General features: G+C 37.0%; 3 protein-coding genes across 3 annotated transcripts; all 3 read right to left on the bottom strand.

Annotated features, from left to right (window-relative positions):
* Nucleotides 1-9,991: 9,991 nt before the first annotated feature.
* Nucleotides 9,992-11,065, bottom strand: LOC135151583 (uncharacterized). The gene has a single exon (XM_064090147.1). It carries the CDS (start codon nt 11,063-11,065, stop codon nt 9,992-9,994), a length of 1,074 nt encoding a protein of 357 aa, XP_063946217.1.
* Nucleotides 11,066-12,911: 1,846 nt separating this feature from the next.
* Nucleotides 12,912-13,985, bottom strand: LOC108217656 (uncharacterized). The gene has a single exon (XM_017390526.2). It carries the CDS (start codon nt 13,983-13,985, stop codon nt 12,912-12,914), a length of 1,074 nt encoding a protein of 357 aa, XP_017246015.2.
* Nucleotides 13,986-15,831: 1,846 nt separating this feature from the next.
* On the bottom strand, nt 15,832-16,905 carry LOC108217655 (uncharacterized). The gene has a single exon (XM_017390521.2). The coding sequence runs from the start codon at nt 16,903-16,905 to the stop codon at nt 15,832-15,834; it is 1,074 nt and encodes a 357-aa protein (XP_017246010.2).
* Nucleotides 16,906-21,569: the final 4,664 nt, after the last annotated feature.

Below are 21,569 nucleotides of genomic sequence, written 5' to 3'. Positions count from 1 at the left end.
CATCTGAATCAGAATCTGGATAGTTGTCAAACTTCAGAGATTCAGATGAATCAGCAGATTGTAAACTTGGGAGTTTAGTGTCATCAAATGTAACATTGACACTAACTTTCACTGACAGAGTATCAATTACAAAAACTCTATAAGCATTGTTTGTATAACCAACAAAAATTGCTTCAGATGCCTTTGGCTCAAACTTGTTCAAGTTCTCTTCACCATCCTTGAGAACATAACACTTGGCACAAAATACATGAAGATGTTTGACATAAGGTTTCTTGTTGTTATACAGATGAAATGGAGTTTTCATATGATCCTTGTTGATCAAAGTTCTATTCTGGGTATAGCAGGCAGTAGACACAGCTTCAGCCCAAAAGTACAGTGGAAGCTTTGATTCAGCAATCATAGTTCTTGCAGCTTCAATCAGTGTACGATTCTTTCTTTCGACGACACCATTCTGCTGAGGAGTCCTTGGTGCTGAATACTGCCTTCTAATTCCCTTTTTAGAGTAGAAGTTGATTAGAGTTTGATTCTTGAATTCTGTGCCATTGTCTGACCTTACAGCTTTGACTGGCACACCTTTATCCAATTCAACTAACTTTATATGATCAATTACTGTCAACGGGGTTTCATCCTTAGAAGCCAGGAAGTAAACCCAAGTAAATTTTGAGAAGTCATCCACAATAACCAAGGCATATCTTCCTCCATCAATGGATGCAACATTCACAGGGCCAAACAGATTCATATGCAACAAATGAAGTGGATCTGTAATGGTATTGATGGTTTTGCCTTTGTGAGATGCTCTCTTCGCTTTTCCTTTCTGACAAGCTTCAGAGAGATCATCAGTTGAGAATTCCAGGGAAGGCAACCCTCTCACTAGATCTCTCTTGACAAGAGAGTTCATGGTTTTGAAGTTGAGGTGTGAGAGCTTCTTATGCCATAACCAACTATCTTCAGCAGACGCTTTGGCGTAGAAACAGTGAACTTCGTTTCCTGGTCCTGAAGACAAATCAGCTACGAATATATTGCCTTTCCTTATGCCACATAGTGAAGGACGCTTATCCTTGATATGTTTAATGATACATATCTCCTTTTCAAAATGAACATAATATCCTTTGTCACAGAATTGACTGACACTTAGGAGATTATGTTGAAGTCCTTCAACTATTGCAATATCTTCTATGATGATCCTTCCAATTTTGTACTTGCCATATCCCACAGTACGACCTTTGCTATTATCAGCAAAACTGACTGTAGGGCCAGCTCCTTCTCTTATGTCTTCTAGCAGGGATCTATTGCCAGTCATGTGCATTGACGCTCCACTATCAAGCACCCAGGTAACACGAACAACTCCACTGGCACCCTGCAAAAGACAACTTGATTAGACAGTCTTTGGGACCCACACTTGATTGGGTCCGGCAGTCTTAAAGAACTGATTTCTATTAGGTAATACAACAGAGCCTCTTGGGCTGATATTTGGCTCACTCTTGACTGAACTTACTTCCTTAACAAAAGCCTTATAAACCTTGGTTTTAGGCTTTGGAACATAAGTTTCCTTCCTAACTCGAGGAGGACTAGCAGTCTTTGATCTAGCATGCTTGTGGTTTGTGTGTTGTCTTGGTGTCGTGTTTTCATTTTTAGCATGCAAATTTTTAAAATAAGCAGACATAGTATTGAAAGCACAGAGCATACAGTTATCAACACCACAGAATTTATGACATGAATCAAATGTAGGAGCAACAGGAATATCAGTCATCACAGTAGGAACATCAACAGATTCTACTCTAATTTTGTTAACAGTTTTAAAGTTCTCAGTAGAATGACATCTGTTATCTCTATTCTTACTGTTCACGAAACTATTAGGCTTGTTGAATTTGGTTCTTTCAGAGTTGACACCTAAACCAGCTTTAGGCAACCTAACATTGCCTTTCACTTTGATTGGTTTCAGGTTTGTCAAAATCTCATCTCTCTTCTCATTACTCTCTTTCAATTTAAGGTCTTCCAGTTTGAGTTCATATCCAATGACAACAGGAGTCTCTAAAAGAGGTTCAGCTTCTGAGGTTTTAAACAAAGGTTTAAGGGAATCTTTCAAAACAAAAGGAATCCCTCTTTCCTCAGCACTCTTCTTAAAAGGAGTAATGTTACTAGCCTTTCCTACGGATTTGTTATAGTCAAAACCTATTCCAACAGTTCTCTTGATCTCTTGTTTATCATTAAGTTCTTTGACTATAGTGGAGGCATCCTTAAAGGCTTTACACTTAACTTTCTCTTCGTCTAGCTGAAGTCTTAAAGCAATCTCACCTTTCTCTAGAACTTTGACTTTAGCACATTGTAATCCTAAATCCATAGTCAATTGTTCTATTTTAGGTTTTAATACTTTCATCTCATTTATCTTATAAGCATGAATTTCTAAGACTAAAGTATCAATTTTAAGATTGGCAGCTTTCATCTTTTTAATAGCATCATCTCTTTCAAGTCCTAATTGCATAAACAGTTTAGGGCATGTAGGATCTATTTGAAAGCTTCCAGCAGGAGGAGGTGAAGATGATCCAGCATTAGCCATGAGAGCAACATTCCCAATATGCTCTTCTTCATCACTATCTGTATCATCCCAGCTTTTCCCTTCTGCTAGATATGATTTGCTCTTGAAGCTTTGACCTCCAGAAGTACCATGATGCTTTCTTACTAAGGCATCATACTTCTGCTTCAGCTCATCATACGAATCCTTTCTCTTTCCTTGAACCTTGGGCTGCTTGCACTCAGTTGCAAAGTGTCCAGGTTCACCACAGTTGAAACATTTAAATTTACTTCTGTCCACCATCCCAGTCTTGTATCCTCCTTTGCTTGTTGAAGATGAATAGCCTCCCTTCTGAAACTTACTAACAGTAGGTTTGTATTTATAGGAAGGGTTCTTCCGGAATCTCATGTTTCCAAACTTCTTGGCAAACAGGGATAGAGATTGATCTTCTAACAGTTCTAGCTCTTCCATTGTATAGAACTCATCATCACCACTGGAAGAAGCAGTCTGACCCATCTCAGGTACAACAAACTCCTGAGTGGTTTTAGAAGGAACAACAACATCCTTCTTTTTTTCTTCCAGTACAGGTGACTCAACAACTAGAGCTCTCGAATGGTTCTGTGTTTTACCCCAGCCATATCTCTGTTTACTCTGAACTTGCTCCAGTTCATAAGTTTTCAAAACTCCGTAGAGTCTTTCCAGAGAAATCTCATTCAGATCTCTGCTTTCCCTGATGGCAGTGATTCTGTGTTTCAGATGTTCGGGAAGGGTTAAGAGAAACTTCATGTTGACCTCTTTCTTGTCGTAGAATTTCCCATTCAGATTTAAATTATTTATCAAATTATTAAGTCTGATAAATACTTCTGAAATCCCTTCACCGGGATGGGAACCAAACTGTTCATACTGAGCCATCAGTATCTCTTTCTTGTTTTCCCAAACTTCCTCTGAGCCTTCATTGATAATCTCTAACGTATCCCAGATTTGCTTGGCGTTCGTACAATTTACAACAGCATTGTACATCACTGGATCTAGAGATTCAACCAAAATAAGTTGAAGAGCATCATCTAAATTCATCTGTTCACTCTCTTCATCTGTGTACTCAGAAAGTTCTTTCGGAATGATCTGATGAGGTATTAACACACCATCCTCTTCGTGTGCTAATATGACATTCATCGGAGTAGTAACACCTTTGTCCAAAATCCCGATGTATTTTCTGTTCGCGGTGCGGAGGAATAGGAACATGTGCCTCTTCCATAGGCCAAAGTGTTCCTTGCTGAACGGTGGGATTTTAATGCTACTGATCTTTTGTGTACTCATATTTAAGGATTTGAAGTGAATAGTGTTTGGATGAGATTTGGATTTATGAAAGAAAAATATTTTAAATCAAAATTAATTTTTGGAATAAACTTAATTCGAATAAAAAATATTTGGACGTTACAGAGTGTGTATAGGATCTGATACGGAAAAATGGTATCAACCGCTCTGATGCCAATTGTTAGGTCCTGAAACGATTGTAGAAGGGGGGGGGGGTTGAATACAATCGTCACTAAAAATCGCGGCGGAATAATCTGATTTTGAATTAAACTTTTAATCAGATATTAATTAATTAATATAACAATGTTTTAAGTCGTTATATAATTAATAAGGTTCGTTTTAATGTCCACTAAAGTTCGTAGAATAAATTTGACTGGATGTATTCTAACTTAGTGATTAAAACAATCGAGTGATCAAAGCACAGAAAACTGTGGATATAACAAATGCAAGTTACAAACAACTTGAAAGCTTTTACAATGCAATGAACACTTGGAAATGAAGAAGTGAAGCCATATTTATAGGCAAACCACTTAGATCTAGGTATGACATTGAAAGGAATGACTTTTAAGCTTAGGAATGACATTACAAAGGAAGATATGACATTGTTACACAAAGCCATGCCCTAAAACAAGAAAGGAATGACATAAATAAGGAATGTCATACTGCATAGGCACGGTATGACATTTCAGACTTGGCCACTAAGTCATTCGGTATGACATACAACTCAAAAGCCATTAGAATCACTTCGGTATGACATTTTTAAGTCATTATAACTCAAGTCATACACACAACCGACAATCCCTGGAACCAGGACACGGTATGACATTATTATGTCATACCAGTGTACTCCGTATGCAAGCAAACGGTATGACATTCAATCAGAATGTCATACCGAACTGAATGAGCACCCAACAGCCATTAGAATGACTTTTTCAAGTCATTTCTGAGAAAGTCTGGAGACGAGGCACGGTATGACATTATTTAATAATGTCATACCGAGTCAGGTGATGTAATAAACAGTTTAGTCAATATATATAAATGTTAGATAATTACCCACTTAATTATATTATTTATATAAATTCATAAATTAAATTAATTCGAAGGTGAATTAATTTAATAAATAAATTATACAACCAATTTAATTATTTTGAATAGTGAGATAATTAAATAAATACTTATAATATTGTATATCTTCATCAGCAGAGACTTCCGGTTTGATTAAACTTTGTATATCTTTGTCTTGATCGAACGACCACTTGTAGTTGATGCAGAACACTTAATTAGGATAGCTGACACACAAATGTACTGTCTGGTTCATCTGTATCTAGCTGAATTAAATATTCTTTATCAAGTAAACATTTGAGATGTGGCTTGTTCGTCGATTCTTTGTCTTCGTAGTTCTTCTTCATTAGTAACAATAGAATGGAATCTTCTGAATAAATAAAGTATTAAAACTTTATATCTTCTGGACTTCTGGACGTGCTACAAAAGATTATTTGTACACTGAGGCCTGAACATATTAATGAACTTCTTCCAGTGGTGTGTAGCAGCATCCTGAAATTCTTCAGACATATAATTTCAATAATTTACTTGACGTTCTTCGTACGGATTCCTTCAACAGTATATGCTATTTACCTTGCTATCTTATCAGAGTTGAGTTGGTACCTCTTTAATTACAAATAGGCTAAACATATGCCTTTCAGTAATTATTATATTTCTTGTCCTTGAGAATTATCAACGGATGGATAAAATAGGATGGCTAATTGTAAATATTCAATGCCATGTAAGTTTATCTAAGTGAAGGATATTCAACTGATGAGATGTAACTATTCAACCGATGAAGACTGGATCCTGTTTCAACTGATGAAGACAAAGCGTTCAACTGACGAAGCTAAAGAATTCAACTGATGAGACTGGAACAGGACTCAACTGATGAAGTCTGTAATTCGCTCAATGATGTGAACCAATTTAAACCCTTTTTCTGTCGTTTATAATATAGAATAAGCAAGGGTATCGTTCAACGCCAAGGATCAAGGGCTTACTTCTCTTCTGTTTTTTTTAAACAAATAAATGATTTGATTTTTGTTTTTATAACTAATCTAAATATTAATCTAATATAAATTAACTCAAAAGCAATTAAAAAAATATGTTGGAAAGCATGAATATCCACCACTAAACCTATGACACAATTCTGAATCCTTTGATATGTTAAAAGAGATACTTATAGAGAACTTGCCATGGACCGCATAGAAACAAGCTCTGTTATTCGCATAACCCCATGGACCGCATAGAAAGGTTAAAACGAATTACACACTAATACAATTAATCCCATGTCCGCATAGAAAGATTAATTGACTTTGCAGAGATAACAATCACATAACAAATTGGGATGTCCGCATACCCTATTTAATTCAAGCATCTCTACAAGCATTGACGTATATATAAGCACAATCAAAACAAATCTCCATAACTCAAAACTGTATAATTGTCATAAGGTTTAGGGCTTCAAAACAGCCCTCCAACAATGGAGGTTTAGCCAAGCATAATAAAGATAAGACAAGTAAGAATCATGAAAAGAATAGAATACGATACAAAGTGTCGATCCTTTCTCTTCTTCTCCGTGGCTCTCCTCCTGATGATATGTATGTAATATTCTATCTAATAAAACCTAATACAAAAGTGTTTTTATTCTAATAGGAATACACAAGGCAATTCCGAAACTGAATAGTATCACAAAGGTCAAAATTCGCAGTTGACTTTCTCCCCTGTTCCTGGGCTGTTTCAGTAGGCTTTTGATATCTGGACCCATATAGAATGATAGAAAATTAAATTATCTTCGCGTGGGCTGTTTACTCGCCCAAATCCGACTTCTAGAACTCAAGATATGGCCCAAACAATATTCCGAATGCGGGTAGCCCAATAGTTGCGAATTTTCTTCTAATTTGTCCAAATCCTTTCCAATTTAGAATTCCTTGCTCCCTACAATAAGATATTAAAATATAATTAATATATGTCCAATTAAATGCAAAATATAACTAATATGAGAATAATTATCATCTAAAATATATATAAATATATACTCTATCAAATATCCCCACACTTAGCATATTGCACGTCCTCGGGCAAACAAAGAATACAAATATTACTAACTAACTACTAACATCACTTTCGTGGATGACACGATTGCATTGAGCGTATGCAACAAGCCGTTAAACCCCTAGGCAGCCCTAGTAGGACGAGTGTTGTCTCGTGAGGGTTTATAGAGGATATACCCACAAAATCAAATATTTTCAATCATCAAGTCTCAAGAACTAACAACATCATCGTACTCCACATATGCAAACCTCAATTACATAACAATCTGAACAAGTGTGAAAGTACCAGTACTATCACGTATGCATCATTGTACACAACAATCCAAGCGTGCACACAATGTCTAGATAGACAAAAATATCATGAAATATACATCAAAGTCGCATCCAATAAGTAAGCATGCTATGGATAGAAAATCTCACATTGCTCTCAATTCACACAAGTGTTTGGGTGTAAGTGTTTGGGTGAATATGAGGTGTTCTTCCAATTTGAATTAATGCACTCAACCTCTCCAAGTTTTGTTCAATCTTTGTCAACCTTTGATCAGATTCAACTCCTAAAATTGATTCCGACCTTGCGGGACTCCCATAGTCTAGTTCATTGGCGGCTCTTTTAGATATTAGTTGTTCAGCAGCATCATGAGATAAATCAATAAAAGCCCCTCTAGCAGAAGAATCCAATAATCTCCTTTCATACTCATTCAGACCCTGATAGAAGAAGTGTAATAGACTCCCTTTTGAAAAACCATGTTGAGGACATCTTTTCTGTAACTTTTGGAATCTAGCATAATACTCAACATACGTCTCAGTTGCATATTGTTGAATTCCAGCTATTTGACTTCTCGTGCTTATCACTCTAGTTGCTGGATAAAACTTCTGCAAAAATTCTCGTACTAGCTTTTCCCAAGAAGTAATGAACCCCATAGGCAAATCTTCGAACCAATCCAAAGCTGCTCCATCAAGTGAAAATGGAAAAGCCTTCATCTTTAAAATCTGAGGATCCGCCATATCAGGTCCCATGCATTCCACAATAGTCACAAATCTCGAAAGGTGTTGGTTTGACTCTTCAGTTGGAAGATCATGGAAGACGGGTAATCTCATTAGAAGATTCTGTTTGAGCTCGAAATTACTACTCTTCCCTGCAATCGGCTCAGGATACACCATACAAGTATTTCCATAACTAGCAATCGACACCGCAACATCATCACGCAGTGTTGGAATTGCCATGTCAACTACTCAAAAGGTTCCACCTTATACCTGAAACAAAACAAGCAACGGAGGAGAAAAGAAAAAAAAGAAAAAATATGTACAAAAAATACAAAACAAAAGAAAAGCAAAATTCAATCCCCGGCGGCGCGGCGCCAAAAATTGATGTGAACCAATTTAAACCCTTTTTCTGTCGTTTATAATATAGAATAAGCAAGGGTATCGTTCAACGCCAAGGATCAAGGGCTTACTTCTCTTCTGTTTTTTTTAAACAAATAAATGATTTGATTTTTGTTTTTATAACTAATCTAAATATTAATCTAATATAAATTAACTCAAAAGCAATTAAAAAAATATGTTGGAAAGCATGAATATCCACCACTAAACCTATGACACAATTCTGAATCCTTTGATATGTTAAAAGAGATACTTATAGAGAACTTGCCATGGACCGCATAGAAACAAGCTCTGCTATTCGCATAACCCCATGGACCGCATAGAAAGGTTAAAACGAATTACACACTAATACAATTAATCCCATGTCCGCATAGAAAGATTAATTGACTTTGCAGAGATAACAATCACATAACAAATTGGGATGTCCGCATACCCTATTTAATTCAAGCATCTCTACAAGCATTGACGTATATATAAGCACAATCAAAACAAATCTCCATAACTTAAAACTGTATAATTGTCATAAGGTTCAGGGCTTCAAAACAGCCCTCCAACAATGGAGGTTTAGCCAAGCATAATAAAGATAAGACAAGTAAGAATCATGAAAAGAATAGAATACGATACAAAGTGTCGATCCTTTCTCTTCTTCTCCGTGGCTCTCCTCCTGATGATATGTATGTAATATTCTATCTAATAAAACCTAATACAAAAGTGTTTTTATTCTAATAGGAATACACAAGGCAATTCCGAAACTGAATAGGCTTCACAAAGGTCAAAATTCGCAGTTGACTTTATCCCCTGTTCCTGGGCTGTTTCAGTAGGCTTTTGATATCTGGACCCATCTAGAATGATAGAAAATTAAATTATCTTCGCGTGGGCTGTTTACTCGCCCAAATCCGACTTCTAGAACTCAAGATATGGCCCAAACAATATTCCGAATGCGGGTAGCCCAATAGTTGCGAATTTTCTTCTAATTTGTCCAAATCCTTTCCAATTTAGAATTCCTTGCTCCCTACAATAAGATATTAAAATATAATTAATATATGTCCAATTAAATGCAAAATATAACTAATATGAGAATAATTATCATCTAAAATATATATAAATATATACTCTATCAAATATCCCCACACTTAGCATATTGCACGTCCTCGGGCAAACAAAGAATACAAATATTACTAACTAACTACTAACATCACTTTCGTGGATGACACGATTGCATTGAGCGTATGCAACAAGCCGTTAAACCCCTAGGCAGCCCTAGTAGGACGAGTGTTGTCTCGTGAGGGTTTATAGAGGATATACCCACAAAATCAAATATTTTCAATCATCAAGTCTCAAGAACTAACAACATCATCGTACTCCACATATGCAAACCTCAATTACATAACAATCTGAACAAGTGTGAAAGTACCAGTACTATCACGTATGCATCATTGTACACAACAATCCAAGCGTGCACACAATGTCTAGATAGACAAAAATATCATGAAATATACATCAAAGTCGCATCCAATAAGTAAGCATGCTATGGATAGAAAATCTCACATTGCTCTCAATTCACACAAGTGTTTGGGTGTAAGTGTTTCACTCAAATTCAATCAATATGGACATGCACTACCATAAACTTGGTTGTCCACCAAATCTCCACTACTTTGTATATATGCACGCACAAATCAAAAGGACCTTGTTAAGGCCCTTCGTTTTTGGAACTTCGTTTTTGCATCTCCAACTGTCCCTCAACTAATTTGGTCAATAATATTTTAATATTGTTTCCACTAGTTAAATTGTGATGGAGTGGTTCCCTTTGCTGAAAACCTGAATGTGGAGAATTGTCCCGAAACTGAAATCCATATAGAGCACCATTCGTATCTTCATTCCTTATGTGATCTCCCATCCTTGAATTATATATATCTAAGAAATGATTTGCTTCCTGATTTTCATAACCAAAAGATGGGCAAGAATCGGTAGAATGTCCTGGAGTTGCGCAAAAATCACATACTTGAATATGAGGTGTTCTTCCAATTTGAATTAATGCACTCAACCTCTCCAAGTTTTGTTCAATCTTTGTCAACCTTTGATCAGATTCAACTCCTAAAATTGATTCCGACCTTGCGGGACTCCCATAGTCTAGTTCATTGGCGGCTCTTTTAGATATTAGTTGTTCAGCAGCATCATGAGATAAATCAATAAAAGCCCCTCTAGCAGAAGAATCCAATAATCTCCTTTCATACTCATTCAGACCCTGATAGAAGAAGTGTAATAGACTCCCTTTTGAAAAACCATGTTGAGGACATCTTTTCTGTAACTTTTGGAATCTAGCATAATACTCAACATACGTCTCAGTTGCATATTGTTGAATTCCAGCTATTTGACTTCTCGTGCTTATCACTCTAGTTGCTGGATAAAACTTCTGCAAAAATTCTCGTACTAGCTTTTCCCAAGAAGTAATGAACCCCATAGGCAAATCTTCGAACCAATCCAAAGCTGCTCCATCAAGTGAAAATGGAAAAGCCTTCATCTTTAAAATCTGAGGATCCGCCATATCAGGTCCCATGCATTCCACAATAGTCACAAATCTCGAAAGGTGTTGGTTTGACTCTTCAGTTGGAAGATCATGGAAGACGGGTAATCTCATTAGAAGATTCTGTTTGAGCTCGAAATTACTACTCTTCCCTGCAATCGGCTCAGGATACACCATACAAGTATTTCCATAACTAGCAATCGACACCGCAACATCATCACGCAGTGTTGGAATTGCCATGTCAACTACTCAAAAGGTTCCACCTTATACCTGAAACAAAACAAGCAACGGAGGAGAAAAGAAAAAAAAGAAAAAATATGTACAAAAAATACAAAACAAAAGAAAAGCAAAATTCAATCCCCGGCGGCGCGGCGCCAAAAATTGATGTGAACCAATTTAAACCCTTTTTCTGTCGTTTATAATATAGAATAAGCAAGGGTATCGTTCAACGCCAAGGATCAAGGGCTTACTTCTCTTCTGTTTTTTTTAAACAAATAAATGATTTGATTTTTGTTTTTATAACTAATCTAAATATTAATCTAATATAAATTAACTCAAAAGCAATTAAAAAAATATGTTGGAAAGCATGAATATCCACCACTAAACCTATGACACAATTCTGAATCCTTTGATATGTTAAAAGAGATACTTATAGAGAACTTGCCATGGACCGCATAGAAACAAGCTCTGCTATTCGCATAACCCCATGGACCGCATAGAAAGGTTAAAACGAATTACACACTAATACAATTAATCCCATGTCCGCATAGAAAGATTAATTGACTTTGCAGAGATAACAATCACATAACAAATTGGGATGTCCGCATACCCTATTTAATTCAAGCATCTCTACAAGCATTGACGTATATATAAGCACAATCAAAACAAATCTCCATAACTTAAAACTGTATAATTGTCATAAGGTTCAGGGCTTCAAAACAGCCCTCCAACAATGGAGGTTTAGCCAAGCATAATAAAGATAAGACAAGTAAGAATCATGAAAAGAATAGAATACGATACAAAGTGTCGATCCTTTCTCTTCTTCTCCGTGGCTCTCCTCCTGATGATATGTATGTAATATTCTATCTAATAAAACCTAATACAAAAGTGTTTTTATTCTAATAGGAATACACAAGGCAATTCCGAAACTGAATAGGCTTCACAAAGGTCAAAATTCGCAGTTGACTTTATCCCCTGTTCCTGGGCTGTTTCAGTAGGCTTTTGATATCTGGACCCATCTAGAATGATAGAAAATTAAATTATCTTCGCGTGGGCTGTTTACTCGCCCAAATCCGACTTCTAGAACTCAAGATATGGCCCAAACAATATTCCGAATGCGGGTAGCCCAATAGTTGCGAATTTTCTTCTAATTTGTCCAAATCCTTTCCAATTTAGAATTCCTTGCTCCCTACAATAAGATATTAAAATATAATTAATATATGTCCAATTAAATGCAAAATATAACTAATATGAGAATAATTATCATCTAAAATATATATAAATATATACTCTATCAAATATCCCCACACTTAGCATATTGCACGTCCTCGGGCAAACAAAGAATACAAATATTACTAACTAACTACTAACATCACTTTCGTGGATGACACGATTGCATTGAGCGTATGCAACAAGCCGTTAAACCCCTAGGCAGCCCTAGTAGGACGAGTGTTGTCTCGTGAGGGTTTATAGAGGATATACCCACAAAATCAAATATTTTCAATCATCAAGTCTCAAGAACTAACAACATCATCGTACTCCACATATGCAAACCTCAATTACATAACAATCTGAACAAGTGTGAAAGTACCAGTACTATCACGTATGCATCATTGTACACAACAATCCAAGCGTGCACACAATGTCTAGATAGACAAAAATATCATGAAATATACATCAAAGTCGCATCCAATAAGTAAGCATGCTATGGATAGAAAATCTCACATTGCTCTCAATTCACACAAGTGTTTGGGTGTAAGTGTTTCACTCAAATTCAATCAATATGGACATGCACTACCATAAACTTGGTTGTCCACCAAATCTCCACTACTTTGTATATATGCACGCACAAATCAAAAGGACCTTGTTAAGGCCCTTCGTTTTTGGAACTTCGTTTTTGCATCTCCAACTGTCCCTCAACTAATTTGGTCAATAATATTTCAATATTGTTTCCACTAGTTAAATTGTGATGGAGTGGTTCCCTTTGCTGAAAACCTGAATGTGGAGAATTGTCCCGAAACTGAAATCCATATAGAGCACCATTCGTATCTTCATTCCTTATGTGATCTCCCATCCTTGAATTATATATATCTAAGAAATGATTTGCTTCCTGATTTTCATAACCAAAAGATGGGCAAGAATCGGTAGAATGTCCTGGAGTTGCGCAAAAATCACATACTTGAATTTGAGGTGTTCTTCCAATTTGAATTAATGCACTCAACCTCTCCAAGTTTTGTTCAATCTTTGTCAACCTTTGATCAGATTCAACTCCTAAAATTGATTCCGACCTTGCGGGACTCCCATAGTCTAGTTCATTGGCGGCTCTTTTAGATATTAGTTGTTCAGCAGCATCATGAGATAAATCAATAAAAGCCCCTCTAGCAGAAGAATCCAATAATCTCCTTTCATACTCATTCAGACCCTGATAGAAGAAGTGTAATAGACTCCCTTTTGAAAAACCATGTTGAGGACATCTTTTCTGTAACTTTTGGAATCTAGCATAATACTCAACATACGTCTCAGTTGCATATTGTTGAATTCCAGCTATTTGACTTCTCGTGCTTATCACTCTAGTTGCTGGATAAAACTTCTGCAAAAATTCTCGTACTAGCTTTTCCCAAGAAGTAATGAACCCCATAGGCAAATCTTCGAACCAATCCAAAGCTGCTCCATCAAGTGAAAATGGAAAAGCCTTCATCTTTAAAATCTGAGGATCCGCCATATCAGGTCCCATGCATTCCACAATAGTCACAAATTTCGAAAGGTGTTGGTTTGGCTCTTCAGTTGGAAGATCATGGAAGACGGGTAATCTCATTAGAAGATTCTGTTTGAGCTCGAAATTACTACTCTTCCCTGCAATCGGCTCAGGATACACCATACAAGTATTTCCATAACTAGCAATCGACACCGCAACATCATCACGCTGTGTTGGAATTGCCATGTCAACTACTCAAAAGGTTCCACCTTATACCTGAAACAAAACAAGCAACGGAGGAGAAAAGAAAAAAAAGAAAAAATATGTACAAAAAATACAAAACAAAAGAAAAGCAAAATTCAATCCCCGGCGGCGCGGCGCCAAAAATTGATGTGAACCAATTTAAACCCTTTTTCTATCGTTTATAATATAGAATAAGCAAGGGTATCGTTCAACGCCAAGGATCAAGGGCTTACTTCTCTTCTGTTTTTTTTAAACAAATAAATGATTTGATTTTTGTTTTTATAACTAATCTAAATATTAATCTAATATAAATTAACTCAAAAGCAATTAAAAAAATATGTTGGAAAGCATGAATATCCACCACTAAACCTATGACACAATTCTGAATCCTTTGATATGTTAAAAGAGATACTTATAGAGAACTTGCCATGGACCGCATAGAAACAAGCTCTGCTATTCGCATAACCCCATGGACCGCATAGAAAGGTTAAAACGAATTACACACTAATACAATTAATCCCATGTCCGCATAGAAAGATTAATTGACTTTGCAGAGATAACAATCACATAACAAATTGGGATGTCCGCATACCCTATTTAATTCAAGCATCTCTACAAGCATTGACGTATATATAAGCACAATCAAAACAAATCTCCATAACTCAAAACTGTATAATTGTCATAAGGTTCAGGGCTTCAAAACAGCCCTCCAACAATGGAGGTTTAGCCAAGCATAATAAAAATAAGACAAGTAAGAATCATGAAAAGAATAGAATACGATACAAAGTGTCGATCCTTTCTCTTCTTCTCCGTGGCTCTCCTCCTGATGATATGTATGTAATATTCTATCTAATAAAACCTAATACAAAAGTGTTTTTATTCTAATAGGAATACACAAGGCAATTCCGAAACTGAATAGGCTTCACAAAGGTCAAAATTCGCAGTTGACTTTCTCCCCTGTTCCTGGGCTGTTTCAGTAGGCTTTTGATATCTGGACCCATCTAGAATGATAGAAAATTAAATTATCTTCGCGTGGGCTGTTTACTCGCCCAAATCCGACTTCTAGAACTCAAGATATGGCCCAAACAATATTCCGAATGCGGGTAGCCCAATAGTTGCGAATTTTCTTCTAATTTGTCCAAATCCTTTCCAATTTAGAATTCCTTGCTCCCTACAATAAGATATTAAAATATAATTAATATATGTCCAATTAAATGCAAAATATAACTAATATGAGAATAATTATCATCTAAAATATATATAAATATATACTCTATCAAATATCCCCACACTTAGCATATTGCACGTCCTCGGGCAAACAAAGAATACAAATATTACTAACTAACTACTAACATCACTTTCGTGGATGACACGATTGCATTGAGCGTATGCAACAAGCCGTTAAACCCCTAGGCAGCCCTAGTAGGACGAGTGTTGTCTCGTGAGGGTTTATAGAGGATATACCCACAAAATCAAATATTTTCAATCATCAAGTCTCAAGAACTAACAACATCATCGTACTCCACATATGCAAACCTCAATTACATAACAATCTGAACAAGTGTGAAAGTACCAGTACTATCACGTATGCATCATTGTACACAACAATCCAAGCGTGCACACAATGTCTAGATAGACAAAAATATCATGAAATATACATCAAAGTCGCATCCAATAAGTAAGCATGCTATGGATAGAAAATCTCACATTGCTCTCAATTCACACAAGTGTTTGGGTGTAAGTGTTTCACTCAAATTCAATCAATATGGACATGCACTACCATAAACTTGGTTGTCCACCAAATCTCCACTACTTTGTATATATGCACGAACAAATCAAAAGGACCTTGTTAAGGCCCTTCGTTTTTGGAACTTCGTTTTTGCATCTCCAACTGTCCCTCAACTAATTTGGTCAATAATATTTCAATATTGTTTCCACTAGTTAAATTGTGATGGAGTGGTTCCCTTTGCTGAAAACCTGAATGTGGAGAATTGTCCCGAAACTGAAATCCATATAGAGCACCATTCGTATCTTCATTCCTTATGTGATCTCCCATCCTTGAATTATATATATCTAAGAAATGATTTGCTTCCTGATTTTCATAACCAAAAGATGGGCAAGAATCGGTAGAATGTCCTGGAGTTGCGCAGAAATCACATACTTGAATTTGAGGTGTTCTTCCAATTTGAATTAATGCACTCAACCTCTCCAAGTTTTGTTCAATCTTTGTCAACCTTTGATCAGATTCAACTCCTAAAATTGATTCCGACCTTGCGGGACTCCCATAGTCTAGTTCATTGGCGGCTCTTTTAGATATTAGTTGTTCAGCAGCATCATGAGATAAATCAATAAAAGCACCTCTAGCAGAAGAATCCAATAATCTCCTTTCATACTCATTCAGACCCTGATAGAAGAAGTGTAATAGACTCCCTTTTGAAAAACCATGTTGAGGACATCTTTTCTGTAACTTTTGGAATCTAGCATAATACTCAACATACGTCTCAGTTGCATATTGTTGAATTCCAGCTATTTGACTTCTCGTGCTTATCACTCTAGTTGCTGGATAAAACTTCTGCAAAAATTCTCGTACTAGCTTTTCCCAAGAAGTAATGAACCCCATAGGCAAATCTTCGAACCAATCCAAAGCTGCTCCATCAAGTGAAAATGGAAAAGCCTTCATCTTTAAAATCTGAGGATCCGCCATATCAGGTCCCATGCATTCCACAATAGTCACAAATTTCGAAAGGTGTTGGTTTGGCTCTTCAGTTGGAAGATCATGGAAGACGGGTAATCTCATTAGAAGATTCTGTTTGAGCTCGAAATTACTACTCTTCCCTGCAATCGGCTCAGGATACACCATACAAGTATTTCCATAACTAGCAATCGACACCGCAACATCATCACGCTGTGTTGGAATTGCCATGTCAACTACGCAAAAGGTTCCACCTTATACCTGAAACAAAACAAGCAACGGAGGAGAAAAGAAAAAAAAGAAAAAATATGTACAAAAAATACAAAACAAAAGAAAAGCAAAATTCAATCCCCGGCGGCGCGGCGCCAAAAATTGATGTGAACCAATTTAAACCCTTTTTCTGTCGTTTATAATATAGAATAAGCAAGGGTATCGTTCAACGCCAAGGATCAAGGGCTTACTTCTCTTCTGTTTTTTTTAAACAAATAAATGATTTGATTTTTGTTTTTATAACTAATCTAAATATTAATCTAATATAAATTAACTCAAAAGCAATTAAAAAAATATGTTGGAAAGCATGAATATCCACCACTAAACCTATGACACAATTCTGAATCCTTTGATATGTTAAAAGAGATACTTATAGAGAACTTGCCATGGACCGCATAGAAACAAGCTCTGCTATTCGCATAACCCCATGGACCGCATAGAAAGGTTAAAACGAATTACACACTAATACATTAATTAATCCCATGTCCGCATAGAAAGATTAATTGACTTTGCAGAGATAACAATCACATAACAAATTGGGATGTCCGCATACCCTATTTAATTCAAGCATCTCTACAAGCATTGACGTATATATAAGCACAATCAAAACAAATCTCCATAACTCAAAACTGTATAATTGTCATAAGGTTCAGGGCTTCAAAACAGCCCTCCAACAATGGAGGTTTAGCCAAGCATAATAAAGATAAGACAAGTAAGAATCATGAAAAGAATAGAATACGATACAAAGTGTCGATCCTTTCTCTTCTTCTCCGTGGCTCTCCTCCTGATGATATGTATGTAATATTCTATCTAATAAAACCTAATACAAAAGTGTTTTTATTCTAATAGGAATACACAAGGCAATTCCGAAACTGAATAGGCTTCACAAAGGTCAAAATTCGCAGTTGACTTTCTCCCCTGTTCCTGGGCTGTTTCAGTAGGCTTTTGATATCTGGACCCATCTAGAATGATAGAAAATTAAATTATCTTCGTGTGGGCTGTTTACTCGCCCAAATCCGACTTCTAGAACTCAAGATATGGCCCAAACAATATTCCGAATGCGGGTAGCCCAATAGTTGCGAATTTTCTTCTAATTTGTCCAAATCCTTTCCAATTTAGAATTCCTTGCTCCCTACAATAAGATATTAAAATATAATTAATATATGTCCAATTAAATGCAAAATATAACTAATATGAGAATAATTATCATCTAAAATATATATAAATATATACTCTATCACTCAACTGATGAAGGCACTTTCAACTGATGAAGCAAATAGCAGTTGAAAGTGACTAGAACTTAAGTCTGACAAATCACATGGATCGAATTATACTAAAATAGACATGGGAGCCTGATTGGGGCAATAAAGAAGAACCAGAAATATTCTTATCTCATGCAATGCAATCTGGGTCAAATCAAAATGATGGTCAAAGATGAAGACAACACAGAAAGCTTGCATAAGACAAAGATGTGCAGCATAGTTTAGATTAGAGTGCATAATTTGTATTCTAGTTAAAAGCTTTGTAAAACTTGGAGTATATAACCAAGTTAGTAGCATCAGTTGAATGTGTTCGAATACTTGAGAGAAAATCAGAAAGTTAGAAACTGTTCAAGTGATGAACCTGCAGCTGTGCGAATTGTAATCAATCCACAGATTCTTCTATATAAAATCTCACGGGTGGATCAATCAATCCACCCGTATTTTTAATACTTGGTGTTTTTCTGATTAATTGTTTTTAAGTGTTCTTGTTCTTGAATCTTTTAATTTGTAAAAGATTGTATTCAACCCCCCTTCTACAATCTTTCTTATAGTTAGTGTAAAATAACAAATTTATGAGACAACACCGGAGCAATCATTTAAAGTGAATGGATAGAGATTGAAGCCATATTTCGGAGGACCGGTGAATCGCGAGTCGGTAAGCACATTCCTCACTATTGTTTGATTTGTGGAACTTCACGTCAAGCTAATGACGTAAAACAAGTGCTTCGTGGGAGGCAACCCATACGTTTTTTCAAGTTTTGCTATTTATTTATTACAAAAAAAAGGAGTTGAAAAAAATTGTAAGTGAAAACACATTGACGGAATGGGGCGGGCGCGCCACGATGGGGCGGCCGCGCCAAACTGTCAGAATGCCGAGCAAAGCAGTTTTTTTCACTGGTATTCCCGTGCACCCGCGCCACGCGCGGCACACCTACGCGAGCGGCGCGCTCGCGCCGTGGTGGGGCGCCTGCGCCGAAACGGCAGTCTGGTTTAATATAAAAAAAATTTGCTTGCTCGTTTTTTCCATCAACGCCCAACTCGTTTCTTTAAGTTCCCAGCCCTCTACAACCCTTTTATAGCCCTAAATTAAACCCCCAAATCACCCATTATACAAACCCATCTCATCTTCTTCCAATTTCAAATATACATACATATACATACATTTACATACACAATCCAACACCACTTTCCTCTCTTTTCACCTAATCTCTCAACAATCTCTACCACCACACACACCTTCAATTCCATGGCACCCAAGAGAGCTAGGAGATCCGAGAGTAGTAGTGTACAAGCCCAATCCACGGATTCATCGAGTATGGGTTCCGAGGTTAACAAGTTCACAACTCCGGAAGCGCAAGCGGAGTTTACTCGGCTTATGGGTAAGCCAATTGCTAAGGAGAGGGGTTTCTTGCCTACACGGGGTGATGGTGGGTTGTTGTAGATGATTCGAAATAGGGGGTGGGAGTCGTTTCGTGAGGCACCGGAGGCGGTGCCATTGAGTATTGTGTGGGAATTCTGTGCCAATGCTCGAGCAGATAAGAATGGGTATTCGGTAGTTCGGGGTTTGACTGTGGACTACACTTTGGATGCAATTCAAAGGATTATTGGGGGTACAGAGATGCATCGAACTCAGGATGATTGGGTGCGCAAGGAAAAGAGGAACATTGATTTGGATCAAATTTTTTATGAGTTGTGTATTTCGGGTACTCAGTGGAAGCGCAATCCGTCCACTAATGTGAGAGTCTCTTTCCCTGCATCTGCTATGAACAGGTACGCCCGAGCTTGAAACCTGTTTATTTGTGCTAGTATTATGCCATCGGGATACCATCACGATGTCACTATCGATCGTGCTATATTGCTGTATGGGATTTTGAGTAGGGAGTATGTGGATATTGCATATGTCATCCATCAGAACATTCTGAGATTTCTGAGGAGTCGCACTAGTGTGGCCATACCTCATGCGACAATAGTGACTAAGTTGTGTACGGCGGTGGGCGTTTGTTGGTCGGCTGAGGAGCAGTTGCAGATACCGAGTGCTGCTATTGATCATGTTATTATAGAGCGGTTACCTGAGTGGGATGGTGGCATACCCCACTCTAGGGGGTTGGGTTATAGGGATGCCAGTGGCAGACGTGTCAGGCTACCACCTCCGGCTTCACCAGATCGAGCGCCGGTTTCACCAGATAGGGCTAGAGTGGGCCCTTCTCGGATCATGGAGCGCGCTGGTATGGGAAGCAATGGTTTCAGTGATTCACAGTATAGGAGGGTCGCTAGGCGTATGGATACTATGCATGATATGCATAGCCGTTTTGCTAGAGATTTGACACAGGCTTTAGGGACTTCTTTTCGTGCTAGGGGCGTAGACATTGAGTGGCCTGTGTTCGGTGCTGACATGGTTCATCCTCCAGCAGACTCTTCACCAAATGAGGGTGAGGGGAGTGATCGTTCCGACTCGTTCTAGGTACATTCGATCCTTTTTATCACCTCCAATGAGGACATTGAAGATTTTGAGTTTGGGGGTGGTAATCTATGGACTAGTAGTTGTGTGTGTTCATATAGATTGCATGATGCATATAGTTTAGTATAATCTCATATAGTTTGCATAGTAGTGATGATTTTTTTTATATGCTTATATTTAGTATGTGTTAGTAGTTTCATATAGTTGCATTTGCATGAATCGTGAAGTTGTTATCCAAGTTATGTCCTATGATGATTTTATGTGCATAATTTCTTGGCTAGTAGTCTTGATCATATATGATGTCGTGTACTTGGAAATTGCTTGTATGGAAATTGTAAGTACACTTATGCTCTAGAGATAAGACTTAGACTAACTTATTTCTTGAGTCCTTGCTTGAGTCGGGCGTAGAATTTGGATTATTCCCTTTTTGAACTTAGAGTTTGTAAATCTTAAGTTTGGGGGAGTTAAGGGATGAATATGTCTTTCTAATAATAAAAAAAAGAATAAAATTTATCAGGTGCTCCTTTGAGATCAATGGGTAGAATGTAATGTCATGTGAAAGGGACGATCCATGTACTTGTGCTGGTATTAAGTGCAAATGTATTAGAATAAGCAAATTCTTGGTGACTTTTCACAACCCTTGATTACTAGAGAATTACTTGATTTAAAAAAAAAAGAATAAGCGAAGTTGAATGGTGGTCGTGACTCACTTACACTGAGAAGCGTCCCAACCTTAGACTTAGCAAGAAAAAAAAAATAGAGAAAAAAATAGGAGAGGCATAAGAATTCTTTAGTGACCCTAAATTGTAGATGACTCTTTAGTAAGGAAGTGTTTAAACCTGATTCTGATTAACGGCTCATAATGAGGTTTCTGTTGAAGTTTGATGGTCTTTTTTTTGTTTCAC

Source organism: Daucus carota, chromosome 1, assembly GCF_001625215.2.
Source record: "Daucus carota subsp. sativus chromosome 1, DH1 v3.0, whole genome shotgun sequence".
In the NCBI taxonomy this organism is placed as follows: domain Eukaryota; kingdom Viridiplantae; phylum Streptophyta; class Magnoliopsida; order Apiales; family Apiaceae; genus Daucus; species Daucus carota.
Note: the sequence above shows the minus strand (reverse complement) of the source record. Positions and strands in the feature narration are given on the sequence as shown.

Bases quoted from the DNA above. Each gene is read 5' to 3' on its own strand.
- LOC108217656 (XM_017390526.2), bottom strand. From the start codon at position 13,985: ATGGCAATTCCAACACAGCGTGATGATGTTGCGGTGTCGATTGCTAGT.
- LOC108217655 (XM_017390521.2), bottom strand. From the start codon at position 16,905: ATGGCAATTCCAACACAGCGTGATGATGTTGCGGTGTCGATTGCTAGT.
- LOC135151583 (XM_064090147.1), bottom strand. From the start codon at position 11,065: ATGGCAATTCCAACACTGCGTGATGATGTTGCGGTGTCGATTGCTAGT.